Source organism: Manihot esculenta, chromosome 5 (genome assembly GCF_001659605.2).
Source record: "Manihot esculenta cultivar AM560-2 chromosome 5, M.esculenta_v8, whole genome shotgun sequence".
In the NCBI taxonomy this organism is placed as follows: domain Eukaryota; kingdom Viridiplantae; phylum Streptophyta; class Magnoliopsida; order Malpighiales; family Euphorbiaceae; genus Manihot; species Manihot esculenta.
The window spans coordinates 26,586,616-26,608,523 of record NC_035165.2 but is presented as its reverse complement, the minus strand read 5'-3'; the positions used below and the strand labels follow the sequence as shown (position 1 = coordinate 26,608,523).

The following is a 21,908-nucleotide window of genomic DNA, read 5'->3' as shown; positions in this document are numbered from 1 at the left end:
ATCTTTTGCAGATTTTTTTTATTGTAAATTATCAATATAAATACATCTTTATTTATTGAAATTACATATTAGTAATATAAACAATATAATTTTAGTAACATATATATTTATGCATTTAAATATAAAAAATAAATTAAATTTTAAATAATAAATATTATGAATGATGATAGCAAGTTATAAGAATTCTGGTAGAGAGATCCCAATTTCTGCCCCTTGCAGAATCAGTAGACGGTGTCGTTCGATTTAGTTGAAAAATAAATTGAATTAAATAAATTAAAAATTAAAGTTTTAATATTTATAAAAAATAAATCGAATTAATTTTAATTAGAAACTGAATTAAATTAAATTAATTTAATTCAGTTTGATTTAATTCAGTTTAATCGATTTAAATTTTTAATAAATTTTTTATTTATCCTTTATTTTTAATATTTTAAAATTTAATTGAAATATTTTAACTTAATATGATTCAATGTCTTCATATAATTAAAAATAATATATAATTATCACTAAATCAATTCGATTTAATTTTTTTTTTATTAAAATCGAATCGAGATAACTAAAATTTTTAAAATTAAAAATTAAACCCAACTGAAATTAATAAAAAATCAAATCAAAAATTTAAATTAATTCGATTCGATCGATTTTTTTATTTAAACCTGCTCAACCCTAAACTCAAATGAGCCAATCAGAATCAGCATAAATTATAATATTCATGCCTAATTTACCCCATAGATGATCATACTTCAAAATATATTTCATTTAAAATTCTAACTTTTTTAATTATTTCATAAGAATAATTCAAATTCAAATTTCTTTTTATGTGTTTGAGGGCCATTTGGAATAAAGAAACACTATTTGTAATGGACCAAAAAATAGAAATAAAATTACAGAATTAATTTCAAAGTCTAATTAAAAAAAAAAACTTAAGAATGTGAAAAGACTTCTACAAGAAAACTCGGCCCTTTTTTTTTAAATATCCATGCAATTTGCCGATACATATAATACAAGGAACTAACAAATGCATGAAATCAGAAGATAATATGTGCTAACTGCTAATACAAGCTAAGATTTTGCTTTCTTCAATACTTCCTTTAGGACCAGAGCAATTCTATGCGACATATGGTGTTCCAAGAAATTCTCTTTCACCCTCTCATATCCTTTCTTTCCCATTGTCAGCCTCCTTTCTACATGCGTAGCTAATTTCACTATGTTATTGGCAAGCGGAGTTATACCTCCTTTCCCAACAGGATGCAACAAGCCTGTTGTCCCGTTCACTACAATCTCCATGGTTCCTCCAGCTGCCGTACCCTTGATAATTGTTGAATCGAAGATGAGAATTTAATTTGGAAAACAGAAGGAAATTGATAATCTGATGCAGATGTGCTTGCATAGTCAATGAAGTCCACTCAAATGATCCAAAGCATGGGCATACAACTCATATAAGCTATATATGCAAACAATATATAGTCATGCCTTTCAACTTTACAGGTAAAAGAAAGGTTGTAAAACAAATTGCATATATTTATGTTGCTCATGTAGCTCCTGGAATTACTAGCAATGACTTGCTATCAGGCAAAAATGGTTAGATTGAGCAAAGCATTTTGATTAAACTGAAAGGCTTACCAACACAGGCAGTTGAAAGGCCATTGCTTCAATGGTTATCCTCCCAAAGCACTCTCCCCTGGCCTACACATAGATATCAACTTTAAATTTAAGCAACGAGACAATGTTCAACATAATTGTACGTGAATTCTGAAGTGAAAGCTTGCAGGAAAAACATGTGAAATGAAAGAAAATGAGCATAAAAGTTCTCCAAGGAAGTCTTTGGCATTTGAAATTCTCATGCATTAATTCATGAATTGATCCTAGATAAAACTATCAATTTTTCAATCTATATTTAATAATGGCAACTGCAGCACCCTAGACAGTGAGACGTATGCAAAATTAACCTGAGAATTCTGAACAAGAACATCAATAGAGGCCAAATATGGAGCAACAGTCAGGGTTTTGTTTATGAAGTGAACACAGTTTTGAATCTTTTTCTCCTGAACAAATTTACGCAGCTCTGTTTCGAACTTTGTCTGAACATTCATGTCACTTCCAACCACTACTGCATGCAATGATGGCACCTGCAGCTTCTTCTCTTGAATCAGTTGCAGACTCTCATAAAAAGAACGAAGAAAGAGATCCTGCCCTTTTCCTCGTGAAACACCTGCAATTGCATGTGCCTAATGCTCAATAAATGAAAGATTTGCAAGAATAAAGCAGCTAAAAAGACGAGTGGTAATTAGAAATGTATATTGGTAACACTATGCAACACCAAAGTTGCAAGAGGTGTCATTCCACATCGTAAAAATGGGGAATGGATCAACAATGAAAAGCTATATATAGAGAACAAACACATTCAGGGCAATGTTGTTGTTGGTGACATAATTTTCAAAATAAGAATCTGAGCAAAGTGAGCGACTCCATCATTGACAGGGTCATAGCGAGTTGCATCCAATGATTGATGCAGATAGATATTCAACATACAGTGCAAAACTCACTGTTTATGCATGCCTCTAGCAAGAGGTGGTTAGCATTCAAGAATTTATCTGTGAAAATTAAAATTTCATTTTATGCCATGAGAAAGATATTAAATTTGCCATTTCTCTTAAGAAGATTAGAACCACACATTACCTTTCCTTTAAAGAGGTTGACAATATTGTCTTTCATTATTAAAAATAGATCAATCAATTAGTTTCTTTTCTCATAAGAAATACATCAACATATCTCCTTTTTCCCAGAAATAAAAGGTTGAAGACATGCCATTTCATATAGAAATAGATAAGCCAACCATCTATGCAAATATGGTATAACAAAAAAATAGAGCTATGCAAAGGATGGACTTTTTCACTACTTACTAACGTGACATTCTTATCGGTACATTTTATTTTCTTTGCATTATTTTGTTAAATTAAGGGGCAAAAAAAAGGAAATATTTGGATACAACAAAACTCTAACTGTGAATAAAATGGCCCAGGTGGAATTATCTATCATGCTGATAGGAACAACATACTATTTATGATGGCAAAGAGTAAATCATCATTTCTCACTCCAAGAGATTCCCGAACATGCTCACGGAGAGCACGTTTAGCTACAGTATCTTCAGCCACTTCCATGAGGTCCTTGCTATTTCCAAGATGCACAACATAAGTTTCAGGCATTCTAATTCTGCAATCAAAACAAGCTATATAAGAGGTTCGTCCATCTGAAATGTCACAAATAACATATGGAGAATGAAATATAAATCATCTGCAATGTGGGGGGAAAACTGAAATAGAAAAATCCTGGTGTGAATTAGTGCACCAGTAAGACAGACACTTACAAAAGTAAGAAGCATACCCTAACCGCTCTTTAGTCCTGTTCTTCCAGTAATCTGCTGTTGTATGTGAATCAATCATAGCACCTGCAACAAAAGGGAGGTGCTTAACATACTCTAGTTTGAAATAATGCCCTCGCATCTCATGAATCCACCAGAGAACCTTTGGTAGAACTTGTTGAACATTCTCCTTCAGCACAGCATCCAGCCACTTCCCAGCAACAGCAGTATTTAAAACAACCAAGTCAGCCTTGAGAGCTGTATCTATGGCACTCTGACCTTTTGCAGGCAAGACCTAACAATAAATACAATTCAACATCAGCAAGACCACAAACATGTTATCAAAATTACAAAGATATCATTTTCTTTATTTGAGAGTAAAGAAAGACAACCCAGGATTAACCTAGCTGGTAACCAGGTTGGCTCTCCATCTTATTCCTGGGGTTCTGATATTGCGACTAGACCACAAAGTAGCTAATTCTTTTTCTTGCAAATCCCTTGTCCATAGAATGATGGTCTGCCTTTGGCAAGACCATGGCAGGTGAATAATGGTGCACAAAAGTTGGCTCCCGATACCACTTAACAACAATACGGAAAAAAAAAAAAAAAAAAAAAAAAAAAAAAAAAGGAAGAAGAAAGGAGGAAATCAATCAATCAAACGGGCTTTCAAGCCAGAACACAAGGAAAATAAATGCAACGTCTGGGAATATCTCCAACATTTCTTTAATCAATATTCGTGCTCCAAGGCAATACAGTTTCTCTAAATTTATAATTATATCCTCACCAATATCATGTGAAGATAGGCATATAAACTTATCTTATTATCTGAAATATAGTCATCAGGCAGATAATAACAAAGCTCAAAATCACTGCACTAGGAGCCACTGATATTTTCTCAAGAATTCCGGCACTATATGAACAATGAAGCTCCTATAACCATAATCCCATGACGAAAAAGGCTTCTTCACATTATACAACAATTACAACTAGAAAAGTTTTCCCAGCCAAAGCAAGTACTAATGGCTGAATTTTAAGAAATTACTCTTTTCCAGTTCAAAAGAAAATCATTTAAACCAGAAAATAGAAAGAAAGCTCAAAAATCACCTGAACGCCTCGGTCCAGCATTTTATGCTCCAAACTGTAGATCACCTCATCAGGTTCCGCTGGTTTCTGGTTAGTTATCCAAATAACTTGCGCACCAACACCTCTTAACAGAAACGCCAACTCCATCAACAACAAAGGACCACCTGCAACATTGAAAATTCACCACTCATTTTCCTGAGCAACAGTCACAAAGCAAAAAATTTCAGTACAGAGACAAAAATATGGAGGGTACCAGAAAGAGAAAGCTCGTGAGATACGAGGAGAACGAGCTTCGACTTCATGAAATAAAGAGGATTCGGGGCAATACTGGGTGTTTGAGATTGAGAAACTGAATGAATTGGAGCTTTTTGAACTTCATTTGCTTCTCTAAAATGGTTATCAGTACCGCTAGGCGTAGAATGACAAGAATCGAACGCAGATCTCATGAAAAACACCATTACAGTTGATAAAGTGAACAATGCGAAAATCATCAGTGGCCATCTCTTCTTGTGCATTGTAATCCACGAGCTTGATTGTTTACCCATTCCACTTCACCCTTAAATTCGTGGAAATTTTTGTGTTTAGAATCCAAAGAAGAAGCGGATCGATTCAGAATCATTGCCGGAAATTCTCTGCCATTGGCAATTCATTACAAGAGAATGATCACCACCGGACTTAAAATGCGAGAAAGATGAGTAGCGTCGACGGATCCGGGACTGGCTGGGCTTATAAAGGCATCTGATTGGGCCCACTAGCCCCGCATAATTTGGGCTTCATTATGGGCTTCCATTACTCGGCGACCAATTTTTTTTCCTTACGTTTCTGAAATTTTAATTTAATTATTTTTAATTTTTTTATCTAAATTAATTTAAAATTTTAATTTAAAATCCATTTAAGAATTTACCCTAATAGTAATTTATCTTAATAATAATGTAGTTTTCGATAGTTTTCTCAATACTAAGCTTTGTCAATACAATTTCTTATAATATTATATTATAGATTTTATATGCGAATTTCCCTTGCTCACTTGTAAAACATATAACTTCTGCATCATGTTAAGAAGATTTAAACCGTTGTTTACCATGCCATTCACTTTTATTATAAATTGGAAGGGTATACTGATAATACATGGTTATCATATCATTGAATCCCACATCGACTGTAAAACGTGATAATGTGCTCTTTATATAGAATATAAGCAATTCTCTCTTTAAATTAATTTTTGGAGTGCGTTAGATCTCGTTCAAATTTAATATTTATAAAAAATTTAAAGAAAAATTAAATACAATATAAACTACACGAAATAATAAATAAAACTCGATTCAAAATAAATAAAAAATATTTTTTTTAAAAAATAGTAGTTGCTTCATTTTAAATATGCTACTAATATACATAAAATATGCTTAAATTTCTTTCATCATATTGCCTAATAGTTGTACTGATTTTTTTTTTCCAAACAAACAAGACCTTAATTAACCCCACGACAATTCTTCCTAATTTCACCATTGAAACCAGTAAGGGGATTGATATTGCCCATCTTGACCATTGATTTAGCAAATTGGTGAAAGAAGAAGTCCTCATCCTCAGCAAAGCTTCTAACCAAGTCCATAATGTAGCCAATGTTCCCTGTGAAAAGCACTGCGTCTGAAGTGAGAAGCCCTTTGCCACACAGAATGAGCTTGAAGTAGCTGTTGTCAAATCTTACAGGAGAGGAAAAATCCAAAGGGGAGATGTTATTGTCACCACCTGATATTGGGCAAACTGACTTCAATCCTAAGTAGTAGGTTTTCTCTAGAGTCTCATCACGTTGATTTTGCCCATTTTGGTTGTACAGCCTCTGCTTGAAGGTCACACACCTTGCCACCCCAATTGTATGACCTCCTGAAACATCAAGGTAAAAGGTACTCGTAAAATACATCAGCTTTAGTTTGTGATCTAACATCTAGTTTAAGAACATGCCATATTATTTTCTAGTTTAAGAAAAAAATAAAAACCTTCTAATTTTCTAAAGGATTGACTAGCAGTATTTTGTGCAAATTAAAATAATTTATTGAATTAAATTAATTTGAAAATTCGATTCGATTTTGTATTGTTTTTATTTGAATTTAATTTTAATTTTAGAAAATTAGTTATTTGAATTTAGTTTAATTTTAATAAAAAAAATTGATAAAATTAAATCAAACCGAATATTATATCATTTTGATAATATAAAAAAATTAAACTTTAAACAAAGTTTAAATATTTCAATTAAACTATAAAATACTAAAAATAAGGTGAAAAATAAAAAAATCTGTTAAAAAACTTAATTAAGTGAATCAAACTGAATGTTGATTTCTCTCCTAATTTGATTTATTTTTTATATAATTTTATTTTTAATTTAATTTATTTTATTCGATTTAATTTTGAACCGAATAGACGAATATTCATATTAATTTTTATATGAGGAAGGTAAAAGGTGATGTACTTTATTATTATAAATCAAAGTTCATGCGTTTTGTTGTACAACTTATAAGTTCATATGTACAGGTGGCAAAATTTAGCCGAAACATCAAACTCCCAATGTTGAGAAGCACAATTTGCTAAAAACAAAAGAAACCCATTACCCACAATATTTCTCTTACCTGATAGTGCAACAAGATCAACCTCATTCAGACCCTGACGCTTGAAAAATGTTATCAGGTTTTGGATTGTGGAGTTGGGTGGTGGAATGTTGGTGTTTGAGCCGCTTAGACTTGCAGCCCTTGAGTCCCTTCTTCCAAGTGGGAGCTCCCAGTAAGGTCCACCAGTCTGTAGCATGAAGTGAGAAATGCATTAGAAATAGATAAATCATGTTCTGATCTCTGAGATGTATCCTGAAGTTGAATGCAATTTAGAATTTGAGGTTGAGTTTCTTTTGCTTACAAGTAGAATGGAGCCACGAGCGGCTAAGGCAAGAATATCAGCACAAGAGACGATTTGAGGGCATGCTTCTTCTAACTTGGCTTTTATCTCGTCAATTACTTCAAATCCTCTAATGGAGTTCCTGTTTGGTCCAGAATTCTTTTCACTCACTACTGTTGCACTATCGTCCAGCAATATTGACGCATCACAGCCCTGTAATTAAGATGAATAATTCGGATACTTGATATAGCAAGAAATTAACCTATTATGAATATTTCTTTTGAAAAATTTATATCAAATAGCCAAAACTATGCCATTTTTTCCAATGATAAATTACTATCAAGTTTTATATTTTTTCAAAATTAACTATTTAGTTTCTATTTATTAATCACTTAATTATAACGTACTTATATTTTGGAAAAGTTGACCATTTAATGTTTGTGTAATAATATAGAACTTGATTTAAAAAAAAAGTTATTTTAATTGAGTAATAGAAAAATCGAGAATAAAATAATTTAAATTTGATAAAACACATGAACACCCTTTCCCAATGGAAAAAAAAAAGAAAAAAAAAAAAGAAGAAGAAATAATCCTAGCTTTGTGGGCAGATGTGAAACCTGCACAAAGCAATCATGAAAATGAAGCCTTAGAATAGACGCAGCCATCCTAGGCTCCTCAGCGATAGCCTTCTTCAGGACAGACATGACTATGTCATTGGCTTGAGGGCAAGAAAACTGATAAAATTCAGGAAATAAGCCAAATGAGACACCACCACCACCTATAGGGTCAGTACCACCCCAGCCAGAGAAACCAGGGTGAGCTAGGGAGCCAGTGAATGACAGGACACTCAGTATGGTGAAACCAAAAGTAACTTTCAACAGAGCCATTGATAATAGGGAACTTCAGGAGCAGTTCTTGTCAATGGACTAATTGGTTGCTCAACTCTGATATTTATAATCGATGAAGCCAACCACTCCCCTTCCAAATCCGGCTAAAGCACCTAATGAGGATAGGGACGACCATCTCCACCTGGTCTTTATTCCTCTTCTGGCATAGAAATGATACGTACGTACATGTGAAACTGTGACTTTTTTAATGAATTTGGTTGTAATAGCGTTTCTGGTACCAACTGCTCCAATATCATTTCCTCGCATCTTCTGCTCAACTTGGGGACTTCGATTTGCTTGTGGGCTTACTCTAATTCCATTGTCTAACTAGTACAATCCACAATAACATACAAAGGTCTGAGTATTGAGCATAGAAACATATACTCATCAACACAATCTACATGGATATCTTTGTCTTTAGATACAATTGGTAATACATATACAAATAATTGAAAGATATTGAGAAGATAATTATATCATACCAAAGTATGGCAACTATTCAAATTTTGTTACATCTTGGATCGGGTATGCCATGTGCCTATGTACAAAAGCTTTCCGCTTTCCTGGTACTGTTTCAAACAATCACTGCATGTTTCTCTCTCTCTCTCACTCTGTGTGTGTCTTTTTTCCCCACTAGTTAAAAAAAAAAATTTTTGTCACATAAATGCGAACATACAAGAAGAATGATCACATGTAAACAGTTAGAATTTAAGCTTTACAGAGCTGTCGCATAGGGGTGAGCAGTCTTGCAAAACGAAGAGGGACATATGCCTTTACCAATGTTCCATTCTCCATATATTCCTATTTCAATAAGGGTAAAAAAGGGGTGAGAAATGAATTATAAAAATATAATTATCACAAGAAAAAAAAAACAAAATGAAAGCAATCAAGAAATGAAGGATACTCACAGTTCTCTCCACCATCCCAACCTGGTGTATGGTACTAAGAAGATCTCCTTTCTCAAATGGGATCAAAGCTTCCACCCATACCATAGAATCCTGTAATAAAGAAGTTTCTCCCTTAAGGTTTCAATCGCAATGTCTCAGGTGAAGGTAGAAAATCAGTTCAAGAAGAGTGAAGACATAAAAACAAGCAGAATATATTTTCAAAAACACCACCAAAAAAATAAAAACATTAAACAAACACAATACCTTAAGTTTTTCCTGAACTGCCATGCAGAAATCTTGCAGACCCACACCATTTAAAGCAGATATGCAAGCAACATCTGGTCTCTTCTCTGCTTCCACTTTTGTTTTTGCAGGATCACTAACCCTATCAACCTGCCATATGAAGTAGATTACTCGTACAGTACATACTAGCATCCGCAAAAAATAAACAGTGCAATTTTCTAGACACAATACTGCAGGTCTGTTTCAGGTAGATTAAATTGTCAGTACTACCAACAAGCTCAACATTGTGATAAAACTTATATTCAAGCATTTCTCTAGCAAGCTAACTGGACATTCAATCGATAACCACTACCACAACAGACTACCCACCAGCAGGAGTACATAATTAATGAAACTTATCACATGGCCAGAAACAGAACTCTTTCATTTTATTATCAACACAACATACCAAGTGCATATGAGTGTCCTGTTAATTTCAAAGCTGCAGTAAATTAGTTGAAATGTTCTGAATGGATCAACTTTTATCCATTGATTTATATCCACCATCAAATGATCAGGAAGCAAAATGAAACACCAAAAAGTGTACAAAAGAAAGACAGTTGCCACCTAATTAAAGACAACCAGGTGTTACAAAGTGACAAGAATTATGGAGAAAATTACTACCACATATTCATAATTATATAAAAGGAATATATAATTCAATTGCTCTTTCACAAGTTTCAGCACTGAATCACCAGGGAAATATGTAAATGCACCTTATTCCAAACCATTAATTTTGGAATTGATGACACATCCAGTTCTGACAGAACTCTCTCCACCGCCTCTATCTGTTGCGCTGCTAGTGGATGACTGAACTTCACAATAGCACAGAATAAAACAATTGCATTAATACACTAAGATGCATCTAATTCTCTATTTGGAAAATGAAAAATGCATACCTGATGTCTACCACATGAACCAAAAGTGACGATTCTGATATTTCTTCCAGAGTTGCTCTGAAGGCAGCAACCTGTTAAGAAGCAGTCATCAGACCCAATCAACAGCATATCATGAGCTTCAACCTGGGATTGGGTACTAAAGTATATGGTTTAAACTCCATTCCAACTTCTTACTAGCGAATTAAGCAAAGAAGACAACAAGAACATTATAATGTGCAATATGTAAATGAAACATGGAAATTTGCTTATCATAGAAGGTTCATCTCTAAGCTGTGAAGGGCTCACCAGTGTAGTTGGCAACTTCTGGATGAAACCAACAGTATCTGTGAGAAGAAACTCATTCCCATTCTTCATCTGGACATAAACCAAATGACACAGGTATTTCATGTTATCACCAACTTTAGTTGCTAACTTGCATAGATATCAATTTGGTGGACAAATTTCTAAAGAGCTTTGGGGGGGGGGGCAAGGCTACAACTATCTATGCAGTTTGCTACAAAGTGAAAACGCATTAATTAAGATTAGTTTTTCAAGTACATAATGCAGAATATATACAATTCATAAGCATGTTGCCAGTAACCCTCTATTTCTCTCAGTTCACATGATAACGCAAACCTGAACCCTTCTTGTGGTTGGATCAAGGGTTGCAAATAAGCGATCTTCAGCAAGAACATCAGCTCCAGTTAACTGATTTAAAAGTGTGCTCTTTCCAGCATTTGTATAGCCAACCTATATTGCCAGATGCCTTGTGTGAGATATTAGTAAATGCAATAAAGTGCATCTTTGTATGCTTCTTTTACAAAAAAGTTAGAAAAAGAAAATAGCTAGCATTCATGGGCTTACTTACCAAAGATACTACAGGGACAGGTACAGAAACACGTCTGTTCCTGTACTGCTTTCTGTGTTTTCTAACAGATTCTAGCTCTTTTTTAAGGACACCAATCTAGCAAGACAAATAATTAAGAAAAGTCAAGCCATATCCTTTTTATGCACATGAAAATAATGTGTAAAAATCAAACACAAGTAACCAAAAAGTCCACAAGGCAGAGGTTAACAGCTTTACTCTGAAAGAGAAAGCACATCAAATATCTCACTTTTCTAACAAAAAAAGGAACTTTCAACATCGAATAAGTGTTTATCTAGTCAAAATGAGAACAACTATACATACTTGAGTGCGTAGGATACGCTTGTCTACTTCAATTTGTTTCTCACCCATACCCTTGACCTTTCCTCCTGCTTGGCGCTCAAGATGAGTCCACATTTTAGTTAATCGAGGTAACTGGTATTCCATTTGTGCCAAAGTGACCTAGAATAACCTTGCAATTGTCAGAGTGTAATACACATGCAAATTTTTCCTTTCACTAGTTATGAGCATGATGATAATGGCAAAGATCCTCAAAAAACTCGAACTTGTGCACTTGTTAGGAGACATTTCATTTTTCTTAAAAATGAAAGGAAACATAACTGAAAACTTGCCTGCAAAGATGCTTCATGTGTTGCTGCTCGCTGGTCAAAGATATCCAGGATAAGGGCAGTGCGATCACAAACTCTAACATCTCCACCAAAAGTCTTTTCCAAGTTGCGCAGTTGCCTAAATATTTGACATTTGAATGAATATTTAAAATTTAAGAGCTCAAGAAGACCCATATACAAAATCACACTTGGATATGAATCATGTAGGTTTCAACTCCCAAACTAATGAGACAATGCTGACACCCCAGGGAATGGTGAATAACAACTTTTCATGATAAACCGGAAAACAAGAAAATGATTTCATCTACATGGAAAACCATAATCAGAAGAACATTAACAACAGAACAGTAATAACAAAAAAAGTTATTGAAGACATAAGAGGAAGCATGTGCACAAATGAGATAATGTAAGTTCTATCAATCTTACCCTGGAGAAAGCTCATCATCAAATATGACAGTCTCAACATCCAAAGCATGTATTGCACTCTTAATTTCTGCAACTTTACCAGATCCAATATATGTCCTCGGGTTTGGAGTAGTCAGTCTGCACAAAAAGTGAGAAATTGAATATCCCCACCCAGTTGCAAAGAAAATTTCGTAAAGAAGAATTTACATGCCTTTCATTGTTAGTTACTTAGTTCTATAGTTATAACAAACTTTATAAGCATGCAGGTTAAGAAAGTATAGTGTTACAATGTTATAACAAAACTATGTCATATGCCAAAACTTATACTCACTTCTGATAAGTGGAGCCAACAACCATCAGTCCAGCAGTATCAGCAAGCTGAGCCAATTCCTTCAGCGATTCCTCAATACCAAAAGAATCAACTTTAACACCTTTTTGCTCAACACCCACAAGGTAGGCTTTTTCTTCAAATACCTAAATGAGCAAGACATTACACGTTAAACATTATTTTGCTCCCAAACGTGAGAACTGGATAACATTTTTGGTCTAGTGAGACCAACTTCATTGAAGTTCCCTAGTCATTTGCTGCCACTCAACAAAGAATTGTACATACAAAACTGATTCATCTATCCAAGACCCATCTGTCCATTACTCTTCTCACAAACTAAACCAATTCCACAATTTGGGTCCTCATTACAAAAATGAGTCAATAGTATTTTTAGCCTCAAAAACGCAATTCTCTATTCTGGCTAATTAAATTTTCAACTCATTAAAAACCTAAAAACGACTTGAATTCAATGGTCTAACTAACCTCTCTTCCATTTCGAAGCTTAAATCTATTCTCAAAACTATCTTCTTCTGGTCTCTTCTTCTTAACTCTGGTTGAAGAAACAAAGGTTTTATCATTTGATAAGGCGCCTCCAGCGACAAGGCCATTGACATCCTCCTTATCCTCTTTCGTATCGATTACTGGACTTGGCAAGGAAACATTCTCAGGGGATACAACTTCAACTCCATGTTGGAGAACTCTGGTGATGAATCTGGACGAATTCGTAGTGTGCGCAGTGGAAGTGAGAGGGAAATTCGGTTTCTTAGGATTTGGAGTCCACACCAAATACTGCTCGTGAATAGGAGGCGAGAGTCGAACCAGAGAGCAATAGCACGCAATCATGGCGACAGTAGAGTGGGAATCCCAGTCTCTGCACTGCTTCAGGACACTTCCATTCCTTCACGGCCGAGAACGTTGCTCTGGAAGCTTCAATGTGGATCGAACAACGTCATATGTATCGTAGGGCGTCGATGCATGTCGTTTTGTGTGGCCACCGGCGTTTTGATTAAATCCCTTGTTTAACAATGCAATTATGCACACAAGGCTTTGAACGCAAGCGTGGATTTTTGAGCAGGAAATTTGTCGGATGAAGATTTTTCTTAAGGCAACTGAATTTTTTTTTCAAAAGATAATGATTAATTTTAGGAAAATTACTATTTATTCTGTTTGGATTTTGAGAAGTATATTAAAATATTTTAGAAATTTTAAAAGTATATTAATTAGTATGTTTATTAATTTTAATAATTAAATATTATAAAAAAATTAAAATATTTTTAATATGTAATAAATAAATATTTTAATAAAAATAAAAGATTAATTAATAATTTTTTTATATTATAATAATTAAATATTAAAATACTTAACGATTAATATTAGTAAATAATTAATTGATATTTTTTAAAATTAAAAATATATTTTTTAAAATTAAATAATTAATTAATAAATTTCTTTATGTAGTAAAAATTAAATAATTTTTTTTATTTTAAATAAAATAATTATGAGAAAATAACTCGATTAAATTAAATTTTTATAAAATTTATTATTTCAAAAAGAGTGTAAATGAGTAATGCAAACCATTTTGCTTGTAAGAAATTATTATCTCAACAAAACTAAGTCAATTAAATTTTCACATATTATATTATGTTTTGAATGATTTATTTTTTTTAAATTGATTTTTTCAAAATACATTAATATAGAAATTATTTTTCTGTCTATTTTTTAGATTTTTTTTTCAGTGTATTTAAAGAATAGAAATATTGTTATAAGAATTATTTTATTTTAAATGGAGATTAGGAAATGTGAGAATAAAATATGAAATCTCTCAAATTTATTCAAATATATTTACTATCAGATTAAATCTGTGAGTACGATTTTTATAATATTTATCAAGTAATATTCAAGTTATGATTTTAATATGTATCAAATCATATAACTTTAAGTAATATGATTTGAATTTGAATTTATTGAATAAGTGATATGACTTTATTCATTAAGTTAAGTTAAATTAAATTAAATAATATTTATCAAGTGAATTAATATTGATTTTACACCTACAATTTAACCTATTTGTAATTTTTTGTTTAAATTATGATAAAAGTTTCGATTTAAGTTCTTAAACATTTAGCCAAAAAAAATTAATTTAAATTAATAAGTCGAAAATTCTGTTAATTTTTTTAGTTTTAAGTTAAATTGAATATAAATTAAAAATTTTAATTAATTTAAATAAAAATTAAAAAAATGATTAATTTCAATAAATAAAATGTATGGATAATGAATTAGAGAAACTGTAGTAACCGTCAGCCGATAGTATGTAAAATGCAGACACGTGTTAACGCGTGAATGAGCGACTCGCAACTGCTCATAAGATCAGCTAAGACAAACGAGCTACCGACATGAGAACTACGGTGAGTTCTCGATCTTTTAAGAAAATTAATTAATTAGTTTATATTTTAAAATTATTTAGTTAAAATATTTTTATTTATAAGATAGAAAAATAATGAAAATTTTCAAAATACTCCTTAATTATAATATTTTTTATTTGATTATATTAATATTCTATTTAATTTTAAATTAATTGAGATATCTTTTAATATTTAAATTATATTTAATTACGTGAGTTTTTTTATATAAATTTAAATTTCATTACATTAATTGATATTTTTTTATTATTTTTATTTTAAAATTAAATTATGAATAAAAAAATTATTTTAATTAAATGAACTTTTTATTTTAACTTTAAATTTTAAATTTTTTAATGAATATAGTTTTATATAATTTTTAATTCAATTATAATTATAGATTTGCGATTAATTATAGTTTTATATAATTATAGTTTTAAAATTTTATTATAGTTTTATGAATACAATTTGCATATAAATTTGCAAATTTTTAAATAAATTTGCGTTTAATGAATATAGTTTTATATAATTATAGTTTTAACAATTTTCTATACATCTCTTTATTCTGAGAATTTTTAACATAATATTTTAATTTTTATCAATAATTTGTAATTTTGAGAAAAATAATATAAAATATTTAAATTTTATTGTTGACTTGATTATATAATTTAAAAATAAATTCAGTTAATTAAAAAATTAATATTAATTTTAAAATAAATATTATATTTTATTATAAATTATATTTTCATATATTTTATATTTATTTCATTATTATAAATTTTATAACAATTTATTTTTTTATAAAAAATAAAAATTGAAACTATTATATTTAAAGTTGATATATTTAAATTTTCATTTAAAAAATTAACAATTCCACTATTTATTTTAATATTCATAAAAAGTTTGAATTAATTATAATTTTACGTTATTTTATATTAATCCTTATATTTTGTTAATAATATTTTTTTTCCATTATTTATAATACTATTAATTATTTAAAAATTATTTCATATAAAAAAATATAAATACATAAAAATTTACGAATGAGTATTAACAAGACTAATATTTTATAAAATTAAATTTTTTATTCTTTCTGTCAAGAAAACTCAACTTATTTTAAATTTAGTTAAAAATAAAAATAGATTTAAAAAAATTTATTAGTGGGACATATATATATATAAAGGTATGAAATATTATTAATAAAATTGAGCTTATAAAAATATGTATTTTAATGAGTAAATTAATTTAATTTAGTATAATTTTATTTATTAAAATTAAAATAATGATTTATATTTAATTTAAGTACAATAAATAAGTAACTTTTTTTTTGAAATGGAATAAATAAGTAACTTAAAAATTAGATAAATTAAAACAAAAAAATAGTAAATTTAATGAATTATGAAAGAAAAATTTAATAAATTTAATGGGGACAATGCTAAAATATTTTAATTACATATAAATGATTTCAAGGAGACAGTGGGAGCAAGTGCCCTCGTCATCTCATATTAAATCCACCCTTAGTAAAAAAAAATCATAATAACTAAATAATACACATAATTAAAATTATATGAATTAAATAATATAAATATTTAAAATTTTTAATATTTTTCATAAAAAAATAAAATATTAAATTTTATAAGATATAAAAAATATTTTAATTAAATTATTTTAAAATATAAATAATTTTTTTAAAATTATAAGAACTTAGCAGAAATATACAGAGAAGAATTTGCAGACTCTTCTGCAAAAGAAGGTGTTGCAGATGATTGATGGGATTATAGAAGAAACAAAATCCTCTTCAAGCAGGTGTTTTTTCATTGAAGGAGAGTTGAAATACCAAGCTCATTTCTCATCAACGTGGGCCTTCCATGGTGATAAAGTTGTAAGTTCTAAGCGTGTAGCTTAAGCTATCAGAAATTCTGAATTGAACTTTCATTTTTATTTGTTCATTAAGTTGATGCTTAAAGTTATTCGGTAGCTCTGTTTTAGATATATGCCATCAAACGTTAATCAGCTTGAAGCACTTTTTTTTTAAAGAAAACAATAAATTATTGTCACAAGTTTTTATCTCAAATCGAATATTTTAAGTTAATTTTCTTTTTTTTTTTTAACTTAATTGAGCTGCAATTCGGTATCAGACCAATCGGTTTCCCGGACCGAACCGGCCGGGGCCGTATGGATGCAGACAATTGGTGTCAAATCCAAAGGATGCGAACGTGTCAAAATCACGCGGCAACACAGTTACCTATCCATTACGAGTGGGAAATTTGATCCTTCGAGAATATCTCCGCAATTTGACAATCTTCCTCCAATCACAAAATTAGAAAACTAATTTTTTTTATTTATTTATTTTTTCAATAAGAACTTTTTTTAAAAAATATTTATAAATTTGCAAGCTCATTCTACAAAACCACAACGTCACACAAAGGTACGGGACGGCTTCTCCTCTCTGGTAGAATTGCAAACCATGACAAGCTCCTCGGCTCCGTCACGCAAGGTCTTTTCTATAAATCCTGCCCTAATTTTTCTGCTTTCGGTTTCGTGATACTTCATTCATTTTCCTTGAGAAATTTTTATTGACATTTCTACTTTGCGTAGGCTTTAAGCAAGATCGCCTGTAACAGATTGCAAAAGGAGCTCGCGGAATGGCAGTTGAATCCCCCTACAGGTTTCAAGCACAAAGTCACTGATAATCTCCAACGGTACTGTTTTAATCTTTTTTTTTTTAATTTTTTTTGTAAATTTTTTTGGCTTGAATTTTGGGGACTGTGATGGTTAATTTCTGAGTGTGATGTTTTTTGTGTGGGTGTAGTTGGGTGATTGAAGTCAACGGAGCTCCGGGAACTCTATATGCTAATGAAACTTATCAGCTTCAAGTGGATTTCCCCGAACATTACCCTATGGAAGCACCACAGGTCAGTGATAGTTTTCACTCTGTCCTTTTGCCTTCTTTCTCTCTTTGGTTGGTCGGAGCAGTTTGGAGAAGAAATGGGTTCGAAATTATTGTTCCAATTTTTTGCTGTTTAAAAGGAAAACTTGTTCGGTTATGTGTAGTTGAGTTAGCAGCAGTTAGGGATTCCAAACTTGAACTATTGTCGATGATTATATGAATTATTTTGGAGATGCTTGTCTTCAGCTTTTCTGAAATTTTGTTGTTTTGGTGGAACAGGTGATTTTTCTCCCGCCAGCTCCTCTACATCCTCACATCTATAGCAATGGGCATATCTGTTTAGGTATTGCATTTACCTTGCTTATTTCTATATTTGCCCAGTGTATCTATTAAATTACTAAATTTGAGAGCCCCTGCTTCAACCATGTCACTGTGCTTCACATGAAATTGAAATATTATTTGTATGCTTTTAAAGTTTATGAATATCCGTTGTTTATTTGCTGTTTTTCCATTTTTGCACTGCTGAAAATACTGCTTTAGTTTTTTCTATATTGTTTTTATCCCTTAGTATTGATGAATATCTGATTGTAGTAACCTCTTCAAAATAGTTGATAAGAGGGAGAACATTGGCGAACTCGTGTTTTGCATCAATATGAAGTCTAGGTTCATTCATGTGCGGTGTGTTTGCTTGAGATTATGTCATTACCTAACTTCTAAACTTCTTTGTTTTTACTATTTAAAATTGTTGATCATTCGTGTGATTGTCTCTTTCATGGTGTTTATATAAGTGGAGTGCTTGCATTTAATGTAAATTCACATGTATTTCAGCAGTTTGACAGAGGTTTTAAGTGTGAAAAGTACCATAGAAAGGAAGATGATTTTCTTAAAACTGTAATAAACCTGATTTCTTGGTTATAGTGTAGTTGCAATGCATGTTCAAAGTATGTCAGTGGTTCATATTCAGTGATTGTGCTCTAGACCTGTCAGGGATTCTTGGAGTCTTGCTTCCTAGTAAACTTTTTAATTATTGCATCTTTACAGAAAACGGTGGATACATTATGCTTAAAATGTACTGTTTTTCCATGAAAATTTTAGCTGAAGAGATTTGTAACCCAAGTTATACAACTATATATGCCTTTTGTTTATGGATATAAGCAACTACTATTCTGATTAACTGTGTTAAGCTTTATTGCCTGCACTTCAGTATTTTCATTTAGCAACTATTTAATGTTGGATTTAAACTTTATTTTCTGAAGAGCATCTTGATCAATTTTTACATGATGGTTGATTGTTTGGTTGCCTTGGACTTCTTCTTCAACATGGTTAGATGAGCTTCTTGCATATCTTGTTACTGGTTAGGCAGTGTGGTATTATTGCATTAGCCTTATTTATCTTTTGGCAGTTGCCTACTGCTTCTCTTTCATCTCAAATTATAACTGATGTGGACATTAACTTTGATTTATTATACAGACACATATCTTGTATTTATATGAATACTGGTTGATTAATTGATTGGAAAGGATATTGTTTGATCACATACCATGTGCCAAATTTTGTTGGATTTTTTACATCCATGATCTTTTGGGTACTTGTACAGGAAGTATGTTTGATTCTTCTTACTAGATCATTTAAAATCCCATAAGAAGGGCTGTTCATCCTCCCCTTCCTTGCAATAAATTGTCCTTTAAAGTACTTGTTAAAGGAGATTAATGGCATATCACTGTGCTATTTGTCATTTTTATGTTGCCTGTGTGCATGTTTGCATATTTCTATTCACTGTTGAGCCATACTGTAACAAACTTAGAACCCATTCCCACCCTTGCGAAGTATCAAGATAAGGTGGATACAACCCTTCAAGACTGAGAATTGTGTCTTACCTTTTTTTCTGCCAGCCGAATGGTACACATTTGTATTTTATTGGTTGCTCGTGTGCTTGTTATGTTATGCGCCGGTTGCTCATTACTGTCCTATTGATAATCTGGTATTACTTTGTCAATTTCACATGCAGATATTCTCTATGATTCATGGTCGCCAGCTATGACTGTGAGTTCTGTCTGTATCAGCATTCTCTCCATGTTGTCAAGTGCTACTGCGAAGGTCTGTTTAAAATTTCAATGAGTTTATATCTATTCATATGCTATTACCACGCCTTCCTAGTTAAGGCATTACTGTATGTCTCATATGTGCTCTACCCTGATGCAGCAACGCCCCGTTGATAACGATCGCTATGTGAAGAACTGTAAGAGTGGGAGATCTCCCAAAGAAACAAGATGGTGGTTCCATGATGATAAAGTGTAATTATATAGTAACAAGCATCCATTAGTTGGTGTATAAAAAAGACATGACCTATTTGTCATGTGGTAGTGGAAAATGGGGGCAGGCAAGGCCATGACCCTCTAAACCCGTTTACTTAGCCCTTAACCGTGGTTCATGTACTTGTAGTTTTCTCTGAACGTCGTTACCTTCCTAAAGAAAATGCTTTTTAAAAAATCTATATTTAATAATAGGATTAGAAAGAAAAGAAAGGTGTCCATTTTCTAGTGTTTCAATTGGGCTGGAAAAGTCTCACTCTCAGCGATATAAAATTTTGCATTTCGGCATGCTATAGGCTCAAGCCCCGACTCTTGTTGGTGGCCAAAACAATCTCATCACAATCGATGGTTAGTAAGTTTTGAGACCTTAATCAACATTTTTATTATTTTTAGAACTGTGGAATAAAGCAATGGTACGATATATATATCTCAGATCCATAGCCGCATTAATAAAGATTTTAGGATTAATTTTAAATATTCTAAATATGGACTTCCTCTATTCTCTGTAGCTGTGTCTGGATTTTGTTTTCTCCCACTCTAGACTTTGGCTTTCACTTTATTATTATTTTTTTTTCTTTCTCCACCTTGTTCTTTTGTCATCTCATTCTTTTATTCTCCATCTCTATCTGTTCACCTACTATAGTAATTTTCTTCATCTACCCTCCATATCTTGTGAAGACCCTCCATATCTTCCAAAATATACGATTATTAGCCTAATATCTCAGATTTGGTTTCAAAGGCTCTTTTACGCGGCTGTTAAGAAAATGCTTCTCAACTAACAATCTCTTTTACTTGATTATTAAGAAAATGCTCTTCGACTCACAACTTCAGACAACTCTAAGAACCTCTACAAAAAAATGTTGGTTGGAATATTTATTTCACACAAGTTCTTTGGAGTGGGAGTCATTAAGGTTGCTTTGACCAAATCCTAGAATACTAAACAACCATTTTTGGTCACACCCCTAAAATCAAACCACTTTACTTTTGACCATGAGTCTGAAGTCCAAAAGGTTTGGAGGAATATACCATGGTGTGTTCATAACCAATTACTGTCTTTGCAGGAATGGCCGCCAAACCATGTGTATGATGACTTAGACTTTAGCAAATCTCCTTTTTGGGTACAAATTTATGGTTTAGCACCAAACCAGATTAACAAAGAAAATGCTCGAATGATAGGGAACAGGGTGGAGGAATTTGTAGAAGATGATCTGAATTTGGATGGGTTATGGGCTACCCCATACTTTTTAGATTACACGCTAATATAGTAATAGGAAAACTGATTGTACCAAGGGTTAACATTTAGAAAGCCAATGGAACAAGCCAATAGTGTCCTTAAAATATGAGAAGCTTTTTGATATATGTTTTCAATGTGGAATTATGGGATATCTGTCCAGGGATTGCAATACAGGCATAGTCATGGGAAGGAACACAGGGGTACTTTCAAGCAAGTCCCTCTTTAGCCCACACCTTAAAGCTAATCATTTCAAGAGACCCAACCAAGCCATGACACCCTCTCCAAATCTAAACCCCTCTAATAACCTATCCATCAAACCTACAGTGACCAAAGAGCCATCTTCCTCAACACTCCACACCTGTAGTTATATACATGGCCCCATCCATGTGTAAACCATTGCCACCTCTCCAGCTTTTGTCAATCCACCCATACTTTCCTTCTTCACAACCTTCTCATCCCATGGACAATTTAGTGATGAGAAAGGACATTCAAACTTCTAAACCTTGCAAGAATCTAACCATCGAGGAGCCTGGGGTTCTACTGGCTGCCTGAGAATCTAAAGGTGTGATCGGGAAAGGGAAATAATCG

The 21,908-nt window shown here is 32.0% G+C and overlaps 4 protein-coding genes across 5 annotated transcripts; 1 reads left to right on the top strand and 3 right to left on the bottom strand.

Annotated features, from left to right (window-relative positions):
* Window positions 1-861: 861 nt before the first annotated feature.
* LOC110615497 lies at window positions 862-5,153 on the bottom strand. Of its 2 annotated transcripts, none has more exons than XM_021757362.2 (7): window positions 4,698-5,152; window positions 4,466-4,608; window positions 3,385-3,656; window positions 3,059-3,213; window positions 1,950-2,212; window positions 1,624-1,686; window positions 862-1,308 (listed from the first exon to the last, which is right to left on the bottom strand). In XM_021757362.2, exons 1-7 carry the CDS (start codon window positions 4,987-4,989, stop codon window positions 1,063-1,065), a joined length of 1,434 nt encoding a protein of 477 aa, XP_021613054.1. In that variant the 5' UTR covers window positions 4,990-5,152; the 3' UTR covers window positions 862-1,062. The 2 variants fall into 2 exon arrangements, with proteins under 2 accessions (XP_021613054.1, XP_021613055.1); XM_021757363.2 differs by lacking the exon at window positions 862-1,308 and adding an exon at window positions 1,311-1,444 and having other exon boundaries at window positions 4,698-5,153.
* Window positions 5,154-5,812: 659 nt separating this feature from the next.
* On the bottom strand, window positions 5,813-8,514 carry LOC110615664 (peroxidase 9). Its single transcript, XM_021757661.2, has 4 exons — window positions 7,942-8,514; window positions 7,346-7,537; window positions 7,066-7,231; window positions 5,813-6,325 (listed from the first exon to the last, which is right to left on the bottom strand). The coding sequence occupies exons 1-4, from the start codon at window positions 8,209-8,211 to the stop codon at window positions 5,913-5,915; spliced, it is 1,041 nt and encodes a 346-aa protein (XP_021613353.1). The 5' UTR covers window positions 8,212-8,514; the 3' UTR covers window positions 5,813-5,912.
* Window positions 8,515-8,657: 143 nt separating this feature from the next.
* On the bottom strand, window positions 8,658-13,538 carry LOC110615663 (GTPase HflX). The gene is made up of 14 exons (XM_021757660.2): window positions 12,969-13,538; window positions 12,489-12,631; window positions 12,179-12,295; window positions 11,756-11,870; window positions 11,448-11,585; window positions 11,127-11,222; window positions 10,895-11,008; window positions 10,565-10,633; window positions 10,280-10,350; window positions 10,097-10,190; window positions 9,363-9,491; window positions 9,120-9,209; window positions 8,931-9,012; window positions 8,658-8,844 (listed from the first exon to the last, which is right to left on the bottom strand). Exons 1-14 carry the CDS (start codon window positions 13,326-13,328, stop codon window positions 8,786-8,788), a joined length of 1,677 nt encoding a protein of 558 aa, XP_021613352.1. The 5' UTR covers window positions 13,329-13,538; the 3' UTR covers window positions 8,658-8,785.
* A 3,684-nt stretch (window positions 13,539-17,222) lies between these two features.
* LOC110614461 (probable ubiquitin-conjugating enzyme E2 18) lies at window positions 17,223-20,195 on the top strand. Its single transcript, XM_021755996.2, has 6 exons — window positions 17,223-17,381; window positions 17,483-17,586; window positions 17,697-17,799; window positions 18,054-18,117; window positions 19,783-19,871; window positions 19,977-20,195. The coding sequence occupies exons 1-6, from the start codon at window positions 17,352-17,354 to the stop codon at window positions 20,070-20,072; spliced, it is 486 nt and encodes a 161-aa protein (XP_021611688.1). The 5' UTR covers window positions 17,223-17,351; the 3' UTR covers window positions 20,073-20,195.
* Window positions 20,196-21,908: the final 1,713 nt, after the last annotated feature.

Coding starts and splice junctions, on each gene's coding strand:
- LOC110614461 (XM_021755996.2), top strand. CDS start 17,352: ATGACAAGCTCCTCGGCTCCGTCACGCAAG. Junction 17,382..17,482: donor CCTCGGCTCCGTCACGCAAG/GTCTTTTCTATA, acceptor TACTTTGCGTAG/GCTTTAAGCAAGATCGCCTG. Junction 17,587..17,696: donor GTCACTGATAATCTCCAACG/GTACTGTTTTAA, acceptor GTGTGGGTGTAG/TTGGGTGATTGAAGTCAACG.
- LOC110615497 (XM_021757362.2), bottom strand. CDS start 4,989: ATGGGTAAACAATCAAGCTCGTGGATTACAATGCACAAGAAGAGATGG. Junction 3,214..3,384: donor AGGACTAAAGAGCGGTTAGG/GTATGCTTCTTA, acceptor TTTTGATTGCAG/AATTAGAATGCCTGAAACTT. Junction 1,687..1,949: donor TTCTTGTTCAGAATTCTCAG/GTTAATTTTGCA, acceptor ATCTATGTGTAG/GCCAGGGGAGAGTGCTTTGG.
- LOC110615663 (XM_021757660.2), bottom strand. CDS start 13,328: ATGATTGCGTGCTATTGCTCTCTGGTTCGACTCTCGCCTCCTATTCAC. Junction 11,586..11,755: donor CACATGAAGCATCTTTGCAG/GCAAGTTTTCAG, acceptor AGGTTATTCTAG/GTCACTTTGGCACAAATGGA. Junction 9,013..9,119: donor TTGGGATGGTGGAGAGAACT/GTGAGTATCCTT, acceptor TTATTGAAATAG/GAATATATGGAGAATGGAAC.
- LOC110615664 (XM_021757661.2), bottom strand. CDS start 8,211: ATGGCTCTGTTGAAAGTTACTTTTGGTTTCACCATACTGAGTGTCCTG. Junction 7,232..7,345: donor CTCGTGGCTCCATTCTACTT/GTAAGCAAAAGA, acceptor TTCATGCTACAG/ACTGGTGGACCTTACTGGGA. Junction 6,326..7,065: donor TGATCTTGTTGCACTATCAG/GTAAGAGAAATA, acceptor TTGATGTTTCAG/GAGGTCATACAATTGGGGTG.